Source organism: Ranitomeya imitator, chromosome 7 (assembly GCF_032444005.1).
Source record: "Ranitomeya imitator isolate aRanImi1 chromosome 7, aRanImi1.pri, whole genome shotgun sequence".
Taxonomy (NCBI): Eukaryota; Metazoa; Chordata; class Amphibia; order Anura; family Dendrobatidae; genus Ranitomeya; species Ranitomeya imitator.
In genome coordinates this window covers 162,525,600-162,546,236 of record NC_091288.1, presented here as the reverse complement: position 1 = coordinate 162,546,236, position 20,637 = coordinate 162,525,600, and the positions used below count along the sequence as shown (strand labels likewise).

Here is a 20,637-nt window from a genome sequence, read left to right as displayed (position 1 = left end):
TTGACCTCTACACTTTCAGTGGTCCTTTGCAGCCTTCAGAACAATTTCCATCGTTGCCACTACAAAGCCAGAAGCATCTGATACTCAAGTCTAAGAGCCAAATTGTCATATGGAGAAGTCAGTCAAATACTGGCACGTGTCTTCCTTCTCTTGACCTCTACACTTTCAGTGGTCCTCTGCAGCATTCAAAACCATTTCCATCATTGCCACAACTAAACCAGGAGCATCTGATACTCAAGTCTAAGGGCCAAATGGTCATATGGAAAAGTCGGTCACATACTGACATGTGTCCTCCTTCTCTTGACCTCTACACTTTCAGTGGTCCTTTGCAGCCTTCAGAACAATTTCCATCGTTGCCACTACTAAGCCAGGAGCATCTGATAGTCAGGGGACAAAATCTGAATGCACTAGGAGGACATCCAACTGCAGTACGGTTTTCTTGGACTGAGAAGATGGAGAATTTTTTTCCTCATCTGAAAAAAAATCCAATTATAATGACCATAATCGGACCGATTTTCTTGGACGAGAAAAAGTACGATCGTGTGACTGTGGCCAAATTGTACTTATTCTACTAGATAGAAAAAACCATAAGCGTAAAACAAACATGCGTCATAACGAAAAGTATCATCAGTGAAAAAAATGAAATATTTATTACATTTATCTATTTCTATTGATATAGTTATTTATTAAACAGTTTTTCATTTTTTTGTATATTTTACTATTATAAAACTATTTTGGCCAAACAACCAATGGTTCAGAATTCTTACTAGTCTATATTCCTCCAAAAAGTCACACGTTTTAGTTTTATTTCAGCACATGGAAACCTCGGTTCAGCATGAGATCATAATCCTGGAAGAAGTATTTTTTCGAAATGTGAAATAAATTGGCTGCAGTGTCGAAAACCCTTTTAATTTTGCACTGGAAATACATTGTAGCTGGAAACTCTTACACGGTAGCGAGGATTTCGAATATTACTATTAACTGCAGATTTTTTTTTAGTGTGAAGAGTATAACAGCAGAAGCTAATCTACTTCTTGTAACAATTATACACTTCTGTAGATTTCTAGATAAAGATATCTCAAGTCTTATAATGATCAATATTCTGCTAACTTTCCATACTGGTACACAAAACCACAAATAAATCATAATTGATAAAACGTAATAAAATCTGGTCCCTAAAAGTGTAACATGAAGCTCCTGGACTCCAATGCAAAATCTGTAGCAAGGCTTTCTACCCACCATGTACCATTTATAGAACTGCTGCTTCTTATGGGGCCGAGGGATTTTCAGTCCCCCCTAAGGCACCAGACTCTGGGTACACATGCTATTTTGGTGCTCCATGCCATATAGCTGCCCCAATGTAGGACCTCATTTATGACGTATAATGCAAGCAAAAAAGTGGTCAGGAATACACATTAATTTTCTTTTCTAGAAGCCTGAACCTCTCGCTTTGGTTTGAGGAACTATTTTACTTTATGAGTGGGAACAATTCTTCAAGTAAAAGTTGCCATAGTGGTTCTTGGTTACACTTTGATTGGCAATGATCACAAAACCTCTTTTAAAGGAACCTGTCAGCAGGATTGTGCTCAGTAACCTACACACAGTGTCAGGTCAGTGCCGTTATACTGATTAACACGATACCTTGGGTGATGAAATCTGTCTTGTGGTTGTTGTTTTTATCTTTAGTGTCAATTTTGAGTTAATGACATGCTTGGACTGTGGGGGGTCTTCATGTGATGCTCTGCTTACATATTCATCTGTATGGCTTCAGACAGGTGACTGATCTCTCACTGACAGGTGGTTTACATAGTGAATATTATACATAAATTGGAAAAAAAAAAACTTCTGCAGGAAGGTGGTGGCCGTGGCGCATGCGCTGCAGCCTGATCACATATGTAATGTGTTTATAATTAATTTCTTTGCTGTTCTCCTATTATTTCTAAAAAAAATCCATTTGGAAATGGCGCCAGGTGCACCTGCGCAGTAGCAGCTGTCAGTGAACCGATAGCTGCTACTGTGCAGGCGCCGGTGGTACCATCTTGGCGGAGAAAATTATTATTTTTTCTCTAGCAAGATGGCGCCACATGCGCTGTAGCAGCTATCGGATCACCGTAGCCATTTTCAAATGATTTTTTTTTAGGAATATCAGGAGAACAGTAAATTAATTATAAGCACATTACATATGCAATCAGGCTGTAGCGCAGGCGTCACCGTCGCCACCTGCCGGCAGAAGGTTTTTTTCCCCAAGATATATATATATATATATATATATAATTTAATATTCATTATGTAAACTAGGGGTCAGATCACTGAAGGATCGGGGACCTGTTGGAAGCCATTGTGGTGAATACCTAAGCAGAGCACCACATGAAGACCCCTCCAACAACAACCACAAGAAGAATTTCATCAAACAAGGTATCATTGTAATCAGTATAATGACACCGACCTGACACTGTGTGTAGGTTTCTGTGCACAATCCTGCTAACAGGTTCACTTTAATATAGCAAAAAATGTTAATAATTGATTAAAATCGGTATTAATATTTGCAAGTTTTTGGGAGTCTGATTGAATATATGAATATATGAATACATGTATGCATCCACCTGAATTTTAAGGGATGGGTAAAATGAAGCCACAGACAGAGAGTGCAGTAAAGTATATATATACAAGTCCAACAGCTGAATGTAGACCAGAAGGTTAGATAAAATGACGTCACGTATGGAGAACTGCAGTAAAGTAAGTATATATATATATATGCATCCAACAGCTGAATATTGACCGGAAGGGTAGATAAAATGAAGTCACAGACGGAGAGATGCAGTAAAGTCAGCAGCATCTGACTCAGCTTTTTTGGAGAAAAGGCAATTAAATTGAGATCGTTATGTCAATAAATTCTGCTCACTGTGGAAAATATATTTATGTGCAGATCAATACACTACATTAAATGTCCATTTCACTGATTTGGGCAGTGTCACTTTTTTCAAGATGCCACAATAAACAAATAACTAAATGGCAAAAGTGTTATCCTGGATGATGCTGCACTGGATACATAACAAGCAGCACGTAGAAAGATACCAGATTTCATGTTGGGCAGCGCTTCGACACTTTCAGTCTCAGCCTGAACAAATAGGCACTAAATTTGCGAGGTTTGATAAGCCTACATTTCCATTTGGCGGGCTGCTATAATTATGTGTGATGAATTACGGTGGAATGTTGTAACAATCTAAGGCCTCCTGCACATGGCTGGATTGTAGATCCATGTTGTATGCCTCTATAACAACCACAGATTTCTAGGGGCCATTCTGTATGGCTATGGGCTATTGAATTGGTTATATTGAGGTTTTTGTTTCATAAATTCATAAGGAATCTGACAGAATTAAAAATAATGTTCTATCTACTGTTATACGAAAGAGTGATTTTTGGAAGTATTCTTTTTAGGGAACAAATAGTCCCAGACACCATATGGCGGTCCACCATATTTGGCTTCATAATCCGGCGGTAAAGAGTTTGTGTACAAGCTTCAGCTTTCCCTATAATATTAAGTCACTGTGTATAGTTTAGACAATGTGTATGGTACCCTGACCACCATATAGTCAAAGATGGCTTAAGGCCGCCGTTACAAATTAGATTAATGTCAGCCAACAGTCTAACGTGGGCACCAGACAACCGATCGTAGGGGGAGATGTCGATTAGGCAAGTCTGATTTTGGACTGACGATCATATTGTTCTCCTGAAGATTTCACCATCAAAGATATCAACCCGTAGGTTAATTATTGGGAACACAGGGGGGCTTGACCTAATGAGCCATAGACAAGATGACTATCGGCCAAATGATCAGCCGAAGCAGCCAGCAGCCATCTAATATGTAAGACCAGCTATAGTATATGAGTAACTTCAAAGCTTCCCACAATACACCATAGATCAGCCAGGGTTTAGCCCCATGAATGGAAACGCTCTTGAAATAACAAAGTGCTCAGGGTACTTTACAAAGGCTCAATAGTTGCTGCCAACATTCATGGATGACAGTAGTAACAGTATGAGGCCATTACAATTCAAGAGATTGGAAATTAATTACTAAAAATATTTGTTCTATTGGCACTTAGACTATGGAAGCACATGCATTTCACTATGGGGGGAAACCATAAGAGTGCTATAAATAATGCAAAACCGACAAACTGCTCTGCATAGATAATGGTAATATAAATCAGATATCCGACCCCAGTCTTTTACGGTTTGTGAGGGTCAAATTTCCATGGCTAAGTATAGATTCTGATACACAATACAAGGTTTGTACTTACGGAAAACACATACACAAGTACACATTTATAGCAATATCATTCAGCTTGTCCACCAGATTTCAATAAAACAAAAGCCTAAACATTAGAAACATCTGAAGATCCACCAGCAAATACAGTACCAACCTCGAAACGTGTCAAAGACTGCACATCAGCCGATGAGGGTGCGGCTGTTTGATATATATATATGGTATGATTAGTGACTAAAAACAAGATATATACCAGTACAGACCTGTGGTTGGGAAAAATGGCCATAAAAAGGCATTTGGAAAAAGTTTTCCATAAATGTGGATCCAACAGTGCTGGCCCAGGCACAATACGCTCCGCTTGTAGGGTGCTGATACGATATTAGCTCCATATATCCAGATATTCTTTTCGACCACCAACCATAATCCTAATGCTATAGCTAAAGGTGTAGACCTGACATCGAAGTGATGCTTGTGGCCCAGGCTGTAGAATCTCTCTGCCGGCACATCTATTTCTGTGAGACCAATGTGATTCCGACAATCCATAGAAAGAACAACCCCTTTCCATATGGCCAATTAGGAATTAATGATTCCTTGGAAGGATGTGCTTACTCAGCACTTTGCATTATGAGCCAGAAGAGAGAGGCAGAAAAAAAAAATGGATAACAGGTATTACGATTAGATAGTCATCGTAGCAACAACTATTTCGTGAGGATGCAAGTATGGAAGGAATTATCGGAAATATCGGATGGTTTGTCTGGTTGGGGAGAAATCTTTACAGTAAGTCTATATCTTAAACAGAATTTTATATATATATATATATATATATATGTATATATATATATATATATATATATACCCTCTCCTAGTGTTTCATCACCCATCCCCTGCAGACTGTGAGCCCTCGCGGGCAGGGTCCTCCCTCCTTATGTACCCGTGTGCCTGTTATCTGCTCATGTTTAATGTATTTGTCTATATTTGCCTCGTATTCACATGTAAAGCGCCATGGAATAAATGGCGCTATAAAAATGTATAATAATAATAATAATAAATATATATATATATATACTAGAATTGGTACAAATTGTTGGTTCGCATGTCCCAATCCATCAGCCATTCCAGTGGAGAGAGAGTACCGCCTCTCACTTGTCTACTTTTGATTAGCTGGCCTGGCGCAATGTCATAATTACGTTGTGGCTCAAGCGCCACTTCATGCCAGGCTGGCTAATCAAACAAGAGCTATGGATGCCACAGGGTAAGAGGCTGTTCTCCATCTCCCATCCTGCCATCATAAACCATTGTCATGGCCAATGAAATTGGACATGTGAATAAATTTACACCAACTCCAATATCTTCCATACCCACCAACTCTACAATGCCTACCGGACCAATACTTTCTCCGATGAGCACGTGCTACTCTTTATTAATGCTCAGTCAATTTGACCAGGATGACTGGAGAATGCCTCCTACCATTTTAATTCAAGAACCCCCCAACACACCCCTCCGCCATTCCCCTTTAACAGCATCAGCTTAATTGTAAACAATTGAACTCACAAATATAATACAATTCACATGATGCCCCCCGGGGACTCTCCGTATTATCAAGTAAGTTAGATCTTTGAAATAGGCCAGAAAGCCTAAATTATGAAAGCACCAAAGCAGTTGCAATCATGTGAAAACGCTGCCTTTGAAACTTATAAATCTAGGTCAACTCGTCTTGCCCAGAGTATGTAGGATCGACACAAAGCTTTATCACTTATACGTGGAAAATTAACATTACAGCAAATAACAAGATGAAAAATTGAAAAAAGACCGGTTAAAACATCGAAAGGCACAATTTCCCTATTAGCCGGATACTTTTCGCTGTACAAGCGTACGAATGCCAAGCAATGAGGAAATATCAGGACCACGTCTTTAGTGGAAAGGTGTTAATAACGGCATGAAATGTGGACGCTTTTACTCGGCAGTAATGAACAGTTTTTAGCATTAAGGCCTAATCAGTGTCAAAAATACCGGCATGTTGTCAAACATGCGGAGAAATTCCTAGAACTCTCCGTAAGTAACGTTTCATACTTTATAAAAAAACAAAGATGGGCATTTAAATATTAACTTTTCATCAAAGCACAAAGCAAATGTAATCCCAAAGATGAAATCGGTGAATCGCATCGTTCTAGGTAAGCCTTAGGCCGTGTTCACACTAGGTGTTTTTGCGTTTCTTTTATGTGGTTTTTATTCACATTTTTTACAGGTCCAGCAAAGTCTATGGGATTTCGAAAATCTCACGCACACACGTGTTTTTCTTTGTCATCACGATTTTGTGCTTTGCGTTTTTTTTTGCACAATGGAGCATGTCGCTTCTTTCAGAGTTTTTTCAGCATTTTTCACCTGTTGACCTGAAAAAACACTGAAAATCTGCAGCAAAAACGCAGGTATCGTGTTTTGCTCCGTTTCTTGTGCCAAAACTTGATTCTATGGAATAGGACTAAAGAATGCACAAAAATGCAGCAAAAACACAACAAAAAATGCAAGAAAAACAACAAAATGCTTTTTTTTCCTGCAGCTTCTTTCCAAGAGATCAGGTTTTGCTGCAGAAAAAAAAAATGCTGAAAAAAACCGCCAAGTGTGAACTTACCCTTAAAATATCTAATATCCAAAATCACCGGATAATAAGGTTCCTTGATGTTGTTAGCGCACCTTGTCTCATTCATTACCCCTAAAATACCAACTACTGCCATTTCTTATTTTAGTTCCTTAACTGAATGAATAAAGCTTTAGGTATCCACGAGGCCCATTGTCTTATCAAATACAGATAATGGTACAAATAATCAAATTAGATCTCACATAGTTAATATTCACAAGCAAATATGTCTGCCACCTCCAGGAACAGATAAATGTCTATCCCAGCAGTCAGGTCATCCCCTGTGCCAGAGTAAGACTGTCACACAATGTATTAACCATGGCGGTGGCACATTCGGGCCTTCATTACACTTTTCATTTACTCATCTACATGTCACCCTCTCCGCTGCCTGGGGCCGCCATCCTCCGCGCTACAGAAACCTCACCAAAATCCTTCACAAAGGAACAAAAATATAAAGAAACGTGTGATCGCAATGTCTGTGTGTCACCGGTATAACAGGCGACACGGGCGATAAGTGGCATCGTCTAATGTCAAGGAATTCCTCCAATGGTCTTCTAATAGATAATCCAGCACATTGTGCAAACTGAGGAAATACAGTGGTCTGCATCAATGAGGCGGACTTACACAGGACTGCAGGAAACTCCGTACATCATCATAGAGCACAAGAGAAACAGACTTATCTCAGCTCTACACACATGCAGATATCTCACAGATAGATAGATAGATTGATAGATAGATAGATAGATAGATAGATAGATAGATAATAGATAGTAGATAGATAGATAGATAGATAGATAGATAGATAGATAGATAATAGATAGATAGATAGATAATATATGATAGATAGATGATAGATAGATAGATAGATAGATAGATAGATAGATAGATAGATAGATAGATAGATAGATAGATAATAGATAGATAGTAGATAGATAGATAGATAATAGATAGATAGTAGATAGATAGATAGATAGATAATAGATAGATAGTAGATAGATAGATAGATAATAGATAGATAGATAGATAGATAGATAATAGATAGATAGTAGATAGATAATAGATAGATAGATAGATAGATAGATAGATAGATAGATAGATAGATTATGATACATAGATGATAGATAGATAGATAGATAGATAGATAGATAGATAGATAATAGATAGATAGATAATAGATAGATAGATAATAGATAGATAGTAGATAGATAGATAGATAATAGATAGATAGATAATAGATAGATAGATAGATAGATAGATAAAAGATATATAGATAATATATGATAGATAGATATGACGTAGATAGAAAGATAACAGATAGATAGATAGATGGATAGATAGATAGATAGATAGATAGATAGATAGATAATAGATAGATAGATAATAGATAGATAGATAATAGATAGATAGTAGATAGATAGATAGATAATAGATAGATAGATAATAGATAGATAGATAGATAGATAGATAATATATGATACATAGATGATAGATAGATAGATAGATAGATAGATAGATAGATAGATAGATAGATAGATAGATAGATAGATAGATAGATAATATATGATAGATAGATGATAGATAGATAGATAGATAGATAGATAGATAGATAGATAGATAGATAAAAGATATATAGATAATATATGATAGATAGATATGACGTAGATAGAAAGATAACAGATAGATAGATAGATGGATAGATAGATAGATAGATAATAGATAGATAGATAGATAATAGATAGATAGATAATAGATAGATGATAGATAGATAGATAGATAGATAGATAGATAGATAGATAGATAGATAGATAGATAGATAGATAGATAGATAAATAGATAGATAGATGGATAGATAGATAGATAGATAGATAGATAGATAGATAGATAGATAGATAGATAGATAGATAGATATGGATGGATACATAGATGGATAGATACATAGATAGATAGATAATAGATAGATGGATGGATGGATAGATAGATAGATAGATAATATATGATAGATAGATGATAGATAGATGGTAGATAGATAGATAATAGATATATAGATAATATATGATTGATAGATAGATAGATATGACATACATAGAAAGATAACAGATAGATAATAGATAGATAGATAATAGATAGATAGATGATAGATAGATGAATAATAGATAGATAGATAGATAGATAGATAGATAAATAGATAGATAGATAGTAGATACATAGATACATAATAGATGGATAGATTGATAGATAGATAATAGATAGATAGATAGATAGATAGATAGATAACAGATAGAAAGATAACAAATAGATAGATAGATTATAGATAAATCGATAGATAATAGATAGGTAGATTATAGATAGATAGATAGATAGATAGATAATAGATAGATAGATTATAGATAGATAGATTATAGATAGATAGATAGATAATAGATAGATAGATAGATAGATAGATAGATAGATAGTACATAGATAGATAGAGATGTAGTAGATAAATATCAGATAGATAGATAATAGAAAGATAGATAGATCACAGGTCAACAAAAAAAAATTTTTTTTCTGGTGTCCAAAATATTTTAATGAATTTGGGGTATTTTTGGGGTGCTGATTCTGAATATGCTATCAGTTTTGCCAGATTGGCTCAAGTTTTTGAGATTTTTGGTATCTTATTTATAGCACTTGTTGGTAAATGCGACGCATCATCTCATTAATTTCTTTGGATTAGTACTTGAACTGAGCAATTCTCAATATAGTTTTGTGTTAATTAGTGTTCTAAAAGTTTGTTCATAGCTTGATTTTTGCACTAACTTTATGTTGTTGTCTGTTTTCCAGTGAAAAGCATGAACTCATCAAGAAGAAGTTGTCTTAACGATCCAGACTCATTCTGTTACATTTGTGGTGAATACACACTTCATCATCATCAGGTGGGGGAAGGTCAGGTAACATGGTAAACACAGGTACAGGCACATCTTCACAATGAGGGACAGGCCTTCTTGCAGATTCCATGTTAGGATACTCCCATTTTCGTTTCTTATGCTTATTGAATCCTTGCACTGCACAGAAATAACAGTCATCATGATGATTTTTTTGCTCTTTCCACACCATTGGAACACCAAATTTGAAGCTTTTTCTTTGTCCTTTGCTCCATTTTCGTAATAATTCGATACATGCTTTGCACACTATGTGTGGTGCCCAAAACTTGTCTTGGTCCCCAAGCATAACCCCAAAATAGGCAAAATACACTTTTTTTACGAAGTCTGTTATGTTTCTTCTATGTTTTGGCAGTGTGTATTCACCACAAATGTAACAGAATGAGTCTGGATCGTTAAGACAACTTCTTCTTGATGAGTTCATGCTTTTCACTGGAAAACAGACAACAACATAAAGTTAGTGCAAAAATCAAGCTATGAACAAACTTTTAGAACACTAATTAACACAAAACTATATTGAGAACTGCTCAGTTCAAGTACTAATCCAAAGAAATTAATGAGATGATGCGTCGCATTTACCAACAAGTGCTATAAATAAGATACCAAAAATCTCAAAAACTTGAGCCAATCTGGCAAAACTGATGACATATTCAGAATCAGCAGCCCAAAGTTACCCTAAATTCGATGAAATATCTTTGGCACCAAAAATGCTGTTGACCAGTGTAATAGATAGATAGATAATAGATAGATAATAAATAGATAGATAGATAGATAGATAGATAATGGATGGATAGATAGATAGATAGATAGATAGATAGATAGATAGATAGAATATTAGACTATGTAATATATATTTACTCTTTTACTAATTTTCTTAACCACTTAAAACTAAATATCAGACTTTAGTACAAAAATGACATAAAACGCCGGCACATCCCTGAAATCTGCAGGTGTGCTTCATCTACAGCTTTCTAGGCTACCTTGAGCTATAAAGCAGATGTGCCGGGGACCCCTGTAGTTTCTCATTAACTCTGGCAGGAGTTCCAAGAGACCCAAATTAATATTCAAAGAATTCTCACTTAGTGCTAATTACAACTAATATTTAATTAAGAGCACTGAGGTTCGGTCTCTTCCTTTCCATTAGGTTGCTGTACAGTGAGTGTGGCCGCTACAAGTGAAGGCCGTTCCCCAGTGTTCCTCTGATTGTAATACTTTAGTCATTCCTTAAGCTGCTGTGAAGGTTGTAAGCCCTTTTAAAGTAACTTGCTGGCAACAGAGAGAAAAAAAAAAAAAAAAATCCGAAGGATGGCAGACAGTCAGCATTTGCTAAATGTTTTGGACAGAAATTGAATGAAAACCACATTTCAACTCCAAAATATGCATTACGTGGCAGTGTATTAAATATAGTTTATCGCCTTTTCTGCCGTGAACCCAAACGAACCAGAAACGGGGGGGATTCTATGCCTTACCGGGACTTCTCCAATGCTCAAAAGGGTCATTTTAAAGCCAGAAACTGCAATGAATAAAAACATATTGCCGGCAAGCACAAAAACTTTCTCCCCCCCCCCAAAAAAAAAGAAATGCCGAGCATACTAATAGGAGAATATTTAAAGGCCGGCATTATTTGGAGCTGCTTAGATGTTGGGGGCACGGTGCCTTGGATTTGTCTCCTCTCTCCGCCTGGACCCGGTTTACCTCTAGCTGACAAATTGCCTTTGTATTAGATTTGTTTTCCTGTGTTCCATTGCTCCTGCCAACAGCATTGCATATGCAAAGGACGCCTCTCCTACAGTAGTTAAATGAGCCAAGCAGTGTCTTTTTCCTCGGGGCATGGAAACAAAGAAGAGAAAAATGCAAAATTACTCTGTAAACCTGCTGGTTAGAAAAGCAACTCAAATAGATGGATCAAGCAAAGCAGAAAAAAAAGCCAGCACTGCATTCTCTCCATCTATCTCCTGAGCACTCTGAGCGGCTGAAGACACCTAAGATCCTGGAAGCCTTCCTCCTTCCCTCCTTCCCTCCTTCCTTCTCTCCTTCCTTCCCTCCTTCCTTCCTTCCTTCCTTCCGTCTTTCCTTCCTTCCTTCCCTCCTTCCCTCCTTCCCTCCTTCCTTCCCTCCTTCCTTCCTTCCTTCCCTTCTTCCTTCCGTCCTTCCTTGCCGAGGATGCAGCCTACTATAAGACACACTTCCCGTATGTGCAAAGCCATTGTTATCGAGAAAGGAAGGAAATGTACCTGCTGCACCATCCTGCTCCCTTTCTTCTCCATAAACTTAGCAGCTGTTTGAGTCCCAGGCCCTGCAGCATCTGCCCAAAAGCAGGCATCAATTATGGATGAAGGCGTGCATTTTCTGTGTAATGTGTGTATAAGTGTAGATGGCAGGGGTGTCGAAGGAGGGGGAGCTACAATTCGAGCCTTACTGACCTCCCACTCAACATCTGACTGCTCCTAAAACCTGATCCAGATGGGACTCTTAGCTTGCTGCAGCTCACTCCATCAATCACAGCAAGGCACGCCTCTGTCTATCCCCGCCAGACCCTATAGCACACTGCTGAGACAATGATTACATGGAAAAGAACAAAGTCAATAGGATTTTTCTATTTTTTTTTTTGTAACCTTACGGTGAGAAGAAGCGTTAAGAGACGAATTAAGAAAAATGGATGCGTAAAATAGTATGTCAACGGGAAAAGGCAGGGGCGACGTGAAGACGGATGTGAGACGCAGAGGACTAGGCGGAATATGTCTTTAGAATATATCATTGCTTGCACTCAAGGTGACCACGAAAGCCATTTACACAAGAGCCCATAAAGGAAGGTCACCGATGTAAACAAGTGTTAGGAGGGAAAGTAATAAATATGCAAATTTTGGAAAGAATGCGAGAAATATGCAAAGGAGAAGATTGGAGCAAAGTTGTTTCCTTTCAAATTAGCCTTTCTTTCTAGGGAAAAGTAACAGGACTAATGTCAGGGCTCGGAGGTAGCACAACAAATTGCCGAACATCTACATGTCATTAAACAAGTCGCACAAGGCCAGTTTGGGCCGTGGCAAGACGGCGACACCGGCTGAGATGAGTAGAAGCAAAATCGAAGAGTTCCGAGCACATTGTGTCCAGTTATCCCATACAATGTAGATATAGAATTTTAGATATCATCACAGGTACGCAGGAGGCAAACAATAAAGATTTATCCAGAAACGCGGCATCTAGAACCGGATGTTGCCAGCAATGCACCGGAGACGCTTAGTGGATCCCTGAAAATGAATATATAAGTACTAGCTGTTTCCAGCCAGCTAACGCTCGGCACACTCATTGATATCTAATTAACGCTGCTGGTGATTATGCAATTAAATGTACGTTTACCTTGGCTGAAGTGGTTGAATTGCTGAGTGTGGTAATGTGGGGAGGTGGAGCCTTGTGTGGTAATGTAGGGGACGGAGCCATATGTGGTAATGTGGGGAGGTGGAGCCTTGTGTAGTAATGTAGGGGATGGAGCCTCGTGTGGTAATGTGGGGAGGTGGAGCCTTGTGTGGTAATGTAGGGGACGGAGCCATATGTGGTAATGTGGGGAGGTGGAGCCTTGTGTGGTAATGTAGGGGACGGAGCCTCGTGTGGTAATGTGGGGAGGTGGAGCCTTGTGTGGTAATGTAGGGGACGGAGCCTCGTGTGGTAATGTGGGGAGGTGGAGCCTTGTGTGGTAATGTAGGGGACGGAGCCTCATGTGGTAATGTGGGGAGGTGGAGCCTTGTGTGGTAATGTAGGGGACGGAGCCTCATGTGGTAATGTGGGGAGGTGGAGCCTTGTGTGGTAATGTGTGAGGACGGAGCCTCGTGTGGTAATGTGTGAGGACGGAGCCTCGTGTGGTAATGTGTGTGGACGGAGCCTCGTGTGGTAATGTGTGTGGACGGAGCCTTGTGTGGTAATGTAGGGGACGGAGCCTCGTGTGGTAATGTGTGTGGACGGAGCCTCGTGTGGTAATGTGTGTGGACGGAGCCTTGTGTGGTAATGTGGGGGGACGGAGCCTCGTGTGGTAATGTGTGAGGACGGAGCCTCGTGTGGTAATGTGTGAGGACGGAGCCTCGTGTGGTAATGTGTGTGGACGGAGCCTCGTGTGGTAATGTGTGTGGACGGAGCCTTGTGTGGTAATGTAGGGGACGGAGCCTCGTGTGGTAATGTGTGTGGACGGAGCCTCGTGTGGTAATGTGTGTGGACGGAGCCTTGTGTGGTAATGTAGGGGACGGAGCCTCGTGTGGTAATGTGTGAGGACGGAGCCTCGTGTGGTAATGTGTGTGGACGGAACCTCGTGTGGTAATGTGCAGGGACGGAGCCTCGTGTGGTAATGTGCAGGGACGGAGCCTCGTGTGGTAATGTGTGAGGACGGAGCATTGTGTGGTAATGTGTGAGGACGGACAGAGCAACATGTGGTAATGTATGTGGACGGAGCCTCGTGTGGTAATGTGTGAGGACGGAGCATTGTGTGGTAATGTGTGAGGACGGACAGAGCAACATGTGGTAATGTATGTGGACGGAGCCTCGTGTGGTAATGTGTGAGGATGGAGTTTCGTGTGGTAATGTGTGTGGACGGAGCCTCGCGTGGTAATGTGTGAGGACAGAGCCTTGTGTGGTAATGTGTGGGGACGGAGCCTCGTGTGGTAATGTCGGGGACGCAGACTCGTGTGGTAATGTGTGGGGACGGAGCCTCGTGTGGTAATGTATGGGGACAGAGCCTCCTGTGGTAATGTGTGAGGACAGAGCATTGTGTGGTAATGTGAGGACGGAGCATCGTGTGGTAATGTGTGTGGACGCAGACTCGTGTGGTAATGTGTGGGGACGGAGCCTCGTTTGGTAATGTATGGGGACGGAGCCTCCTGTGGTAATGTGTGAGGACAGAGCATTGTGTGGTAATGTGAGGACGGAGCATCGTGTGGTAATGTGTGTGGACGGAGCCTCTTGTGGTAGTGTGTGGGGACGGAGCCTCATGTGGTAATGTGTGGGGACGCAGACTCGTGTGGTAATGTGTGGGGACGGAGCCTCGTGTGGTAATGTATGGGGACGGAGCCTCCTGTGGTAATGTGTGAGGACAGAGCATTGTGTGGTAATGTGAGGACGGAGCATCGTGTGGTAATGTGTGTGGACGGAGCCTCTTGTGGTAGTGTGTGGGGACGGAGCCTCGTGTGGTAATGTATGGGGACGGAGCTTCATGTGGTAATGTGTGTGGATGGAGCATTGTGTGGTTATGTTTGAGGACGGAGCATCATGTGGTAATGTGTGGGGATGGAGCCTCGTGAGGTAATGTGTGTGGACGGAGCATCGTGTGGTAATGTTTGAGGATGAAGCATCGTGTGGTAATGTGTGGGGATGGAGCCTCGTGTGGTAATGTATGGGGACGGAGCTTCATGTGGTAATGTGTGTGGATGGAGCATCGTGAGGTAATGTGTGTGGACGGAGCATCGTGTGGTAATGTTTGAGGATGAAGCATCGTGTGGTAATGTGTGGGGATGGAGCCTCGTGTGGTAATGTATGGGGACGGAGCTTCATGTGGTAATGTGTGTGGATGGAGCATCGTGTGGTAATGTGTGGGGACGGAGCCTCGTGTGGTAATGTATGGGGACGGAGCCTCCTGTGGTAATGTGTGAGGACAGAGCATTGTGTGGTAATGTGAGGACGGAGCATCGTGTGGTAATGTGTGTGGACGGAGCCTCTTGTGGTAGTGTGTGGGGACGGAGCCTCGTGTGGTAATGTATGGGGACGGAGCTTCATGTGGTAATGTGTGTGGATGGAGCATTGTGTGGTTATGTTTGAGGACGGAGCATCATGTGGTAATGTGTGGGGATGGAGCCTCGTGAGGTAATGTGTGTGGACGGAGCATCGTGTGGTAATGTTTGAGGATGAAGCATCGTGTGGTAATGTGTGGGGATGGAGCCTCGTGTGGTAATGTATGGGGACGGAGCTTCATGTGGTAATGTGTGTGGATGGAGCATCGTGAGGTAATGTGTGTGGACGGAGCATCGTGTGGTAATGTTTGAGGATGAAGCATCGTGTGGTAATGTGTGGGGATGGAGCCTCGTGTGGTAATGTATGGGGACGGAGCTTCATGTGGTAATGTGTGTGGATGGAGCATCGTGTGGTAATGTTTGAGGATGGAGCATCGTGTGGTAATGTGTGGGGACGGAGCCTCGTGTGGTAATGTGTGAGGACAGGATTATGTGTGGTAATAGGGTGGGGGGTGGGATTATGTGTGGTGATGTGGTGGGGGCGGAGCTACTGTGCAGGGGGCAGGATTAGCGAGTAATCACGATGCCATCTTATATATATAGATAATGATGGGATGGTTTGGAAGCTTTTTACATATTTTTAGGAAAGATGTTTTCATCTCTTACAATATCATGTAGTTTCCTTTTCAATTCTAAACATAAATAAAAACCAAAGAACAAATATATATAAAGTAAATACCAGGGCAATGTGGGGCAGTATTGTGTCGGGTGCTCTTCCTTGGGGAATTGTAAGATCACTTGCGATATTTCGATTGCCATGCCAAAGAATATATACTACCTAATGAAGATAGCGTGCCGCTATCGAAAAGCGTTGTGGATTGCAATATATTCTTAATAAAGGTTTGTGCCTTTTAATTTTAACTATTTTACCCTTTTTGCCTCAGCGCTCCTAAAGACCGCGCCATCCTTTGTTTTCCCAAAGAATATTTTGTGGGACATCTTTGGATTTCCATCAGCTCTGATATTCTATTAGAGCAAGGAACGTATATAATGGATCATTATTAGTTACACTATATCATACACCATGTTCAGTAGGTACGGTATGTATATTCTGGTAAAGTTCACAGCTTAGATAAAAAATAAAATGGAAGATTTATATGTACTGACATGTCGAAAATTAACCCTTGCACTATGATTATAAAGATTAGGTTAAGGATTATGACAGATATTTTAAATTACACTGATGTTAAAAGGAATCTGTCAAAAGATTTTTGATATGTAACCTGAGAACAGCATGAGGTAGGGGCTAAAACACTGATTTCAGGGATGTGTCACTTATTGAGCTGTGCGCTGTTGTTTCCATATAGTGAAGGTTTTATTACCAAGAGATTATCACTGCATGGACTACATGGCATCTAATCCCTGGTCTGACCACGCTCCCTCCTGTGATAAGCAGCTCACTGTCACTATACAATGTACACAGAAAGCTGTAGTGTGAGTGCAGTAGCTTTCCGAGTTCTGCTTCATCTAAAAACTCTGTGTGACAACTGCTGCACCAGTAAACTAAGTGATACAATGCTGGAATCAGGGTCTCTTTTCCTACATTACGCCACTCGCAGAAGGGGTAGCAGAAAATCCCCCTGTAATAGTTATATTTTTAGGAGATACCGATAGCTAACTTTTAGGAACTGCTGGTGAAAGATGTGATAGAGGTAGTGCTATGTTCATAGTATGCTGTATACTGAGTTCTTAAGGTGGATGACAAATTTAGCTCTGCTAAATCTGTATGTGTGCATTAAAGATATGGAACGGAAAATAGTGAACTGTAATGATAAAATAAAGGAATAAAAAAGACCCCACAGCTGTAGAATTCTTTATGGGACATGATGCAACGAGAAGTACACATCTGAAGATGCTGTCATGTTTTTGAAAGAAGATTCTATCATTTGTCATTAGGATTATGTTTTTCCTCATGAGGGCAGCATAGAGTAGGGACAGAGATGATGATTCCCACGATGATTCATTTACTGGGCTCCTTGCTGTAGTTTTAATAATAGCACTCTTTTTTGTGCTGTAGCCCTGCTAGTATTCTCAATTATGAGCTCTGTGTAACCCCACATTTGCCTCTAATTGAGTTCGATATGCCCACACTGTGCATAGAAAAAACCTGCCAATGATGAGGATGGCTGTAGCTCATGAAAATAGAGCACAACATAGTAGGTTCTCATCACTGAAACAACTAGCAGGTCTGCAGCAAAAAAGCTGTAAGACTACAGTAATAAACTCAGTAAATGAACCACAACTAGAATCAGAATTTCTGAACCTAATTTACACATATCTCAGATGATGAAGCTTAAATTTTTCATTTTTGATGCTGGAAATTGAACAGTATGAGTCTGGTGGCAATTATTTATTCCGGGGACAAGATGTTTACCCCCAGAAAAATATCTCTGTCCTTGGATAGCATTGTTATACATGCTGCTACATATCTAATTCTTTACATTACTTTCTATGTAAAGTGAGAAATCCAGATGGAGTCATGTGTAAATGACATAGAATAAAGCTACGTTCACACTAGCGTTGCGCCGCCCTGCGTCGGCGACGCAACGCGCGACGCATGGAAAAACGCGCGCAAACGCGCGCAAAAACGCGCGCGTTTTGCGACGCGTGCGTCGTTTTTGACGAAAATCGGACGCACAGAAAATGCAACTTGTTGCGTTTTCGTGCGTCCGACGCCAGCGTCGGAAACGACACACGTGGCGAAAAACGCCACCCAAAAAACGCACGCGTCCCCTATGTTAAACATAGGGGCGCGTCGCCGCTGCGTCGCAGCTGCGTCGCCGACGCAACAGCAGCGCAACGCTAATGTGAACGTAGCCTAAGTTAGCATAATACTGTACGTCAGATTATCTATGCATGTGAAGTGCAATAACATGCAGAAAAGCAACTTTAAGCTCCTGCGCCCCAATACAGACTCTGTTCCCATAAATTGGCATAATTTGCTACACACCTGTCCTAGGTCCGGGCTATGCTCCCTTCTCCTCGGTCTGCTAAACTCTGTTGTGTTCCACATCATGCTTTACACGTAGCCCGGTGTGCTCCCATGTGATCATCTGCCCAGGCCTATATAAGGCCCACCATGATACACATCTGTGTCTTGTTATTAAGTCTGAGCAACACAACCTGCTCAGTATCTGTTCCAGGACCTCTGTTACCTGTATGCGGTCTCTAGGACCTCTGTTACCTGCCTGAGGTCTCTAGGATCTCTGCTGTCTGCAGTCTCTAGGACCTCTGTTTCCTGTCTGCGGTCTCTATGACCTCTGTTACCTGTCTGCGGTCTCTAGGACCTCTGTTACCTGTCTGCGGTCTCTATGACCTCTGTTACCTGTCTGCAGTCTCTAGGACCTCTGTTACCTGTCTGCGGTCTCTATGACCTCTGTTACCTGCCTGCAGTCTCTAGGATCTCTGCTGTCTGCAGTCTCTAGGACCTCTGTTACCTGTCTATAGTCTCTAGGACCTCTGTTACCTGCCTGCAGTCTCTAGGACCTCTGCTGTCTGCAGTCTCTAGGACCTCTGTTACCTGCCTGCAGTCTCTAGGACCTCTGTTACCTGCCTGCGGTCTCTAGGACCTCTGTTACCTGTCTGCATTCTCTATGACCTCTGCTGTCTGCAGTCTCTAGGACCTCTGTTACCTGTCTGCAGTCTCTAGGACCTCTGTTACCTGCCTGCAGTCTCTAGGACCTCTGTTACCTGCCTGCGGTCTCTAGGACCTCTGCTACCTGTCTGCAGTCTCTATGACCTCTGCTGTCTGCAGTCTCTAGGACCTCTGCTACCTGTCTGCAGTCTCTAGGACCTCTGCTACCTGTCTGCAGTCTCTAGGACCTCTGTTACTTGCCTGCGGTCTCTAGGACCTCTGTTACCTGCCTGCGGTCTCTAGGACCTCTGTTACCTGCCTGCGGTCTCTAGGACCTCTGTTACCTGCCTGCAGTCTCTAGGACCTCTGTTACCTGCCTGCAGTCTCTAGGACCTCTGTTACCTGTCTGCAGTCTCTAGGACCTCTGTTACCTGCCTGCGGTCTCTAGGACCCCTGTTACCTGTCTGCAGTCTCTAAGACCTCTGTTACCTGCCTGCAGTCTCTAGGACCTCTGTTACCTGCCTGCAGTCTCTAGGACCTCTGTTACGTGCCTGCGGTCTCTAGGACCTCTGTTACCTGCCTGCGGTCTCTAGGACCTCTGTTACCTGCCTGCAGTCTCTAGGACCTCTGTTACCTGCCTGCAGTCTCTAGGACCTCTGTTACCTGTCTGCAGTCTCTAGGACCTCTGTTACCTGCCTGCAGTCTCTAGGACCTCTGTTACCTGCCTGCAGTCTCTAGGACCTCTGCTGTCTGCGGTCTCTAGGACCTCTGTTACCTGCCTGCAGTCTCTAGGACCTCTGCTGTCTGCGGTCTCTAGGACCTCTGTTACCTGCCTGCAGTCTCTAGGACCTCTGTTACCTGCCTGCAGTCTCTAGGACCTCTGTTACCTGCCTGCAGTCTCTAGGACCTCTGCTGTCTGCAGTCTCTAGGACCTCTGCTACCTGTCTGCAGTCTCTAGGACCTCTGTTACCTGCCTGCAGTCTCTAGGACCTCTGTTACCTGCCTGCAGTCTCTAGGACCTCTGCTGTCTGTGGTCTCTAGGACCTCTGTTACCTGCCTGCAGTTTTTACGACCTCTGTTACCTGTCTGCAGTCTCTAGGACCTCTGCTGTCTGCGGTCTCTAGGACCTCTGTTACCTGTCTGCAGTCTCTAGGACCTCTGTTACCTGTCTGCAGTCTCTAGGATCTCTGTTACCTGCCTGCGGTCTCTAGGACCTCTGTTACCTGCCTGCAGTCTCTAGGACCTCTGTTACCTGTCTGCAGTCTCTAGGACCTCTGTTACCTGTCTGCAGTCTCTAGGATCTTTGTTACCTGTCTGCGGTCTCTAGGACCTCTGTTACCTGTCTGCAGTCTCTAGGACCTCTGTTATCTGTCTGCGGTCTCTAGGACCTCTGTTACCTGTCTGCAGTCTCTAGGACCTCTGTTATCTGTCTGCGGTCTCTAGGACCTCTGTTACCTGTCTGCGGTCTCTAGGACCTC

The 20,637-nt window shown here is 41.8% G+C and overlaps 1 protein-coding gene across 13 annotated transcripts in view; it reads right to left on the bottom strand.

Moving 5' to 3' along the window:
• The window catches only part of RBFOX1 (RNA binding fox-1 homolog 1), a 974,878-nt gene that overhangs the window by 393,565 nt on the left and 560,676 nt on the right, over nucleotides 1-20,637 (bottom strand). For 3 of the 13 annotated variants that reach the window (XM_069733984.1, XM_069733979.1, XM_069733985.1), the window contains exon 1: nucleotides 12,052-12,190. The exons of 9 other annotated variants lie outside the window; for them this stretch is intronic. In XM_069733984.1, coding sequence (XP_069590085.1) covers nucleotides 12,052-12,084 — 33 coding nt within the window. In that variant the 5' untranslated portion in view covers nucleotides 12,085-12,190. Of the gene's footprint in view, nucleotides 1-12,051; nucleotides 12,191-12,240; nucleotides 12,263-20,637 lie in introns of those variants that run through there. One more of the 13 variants, XM_069733983.1, reaches the window with a different exon arrangement.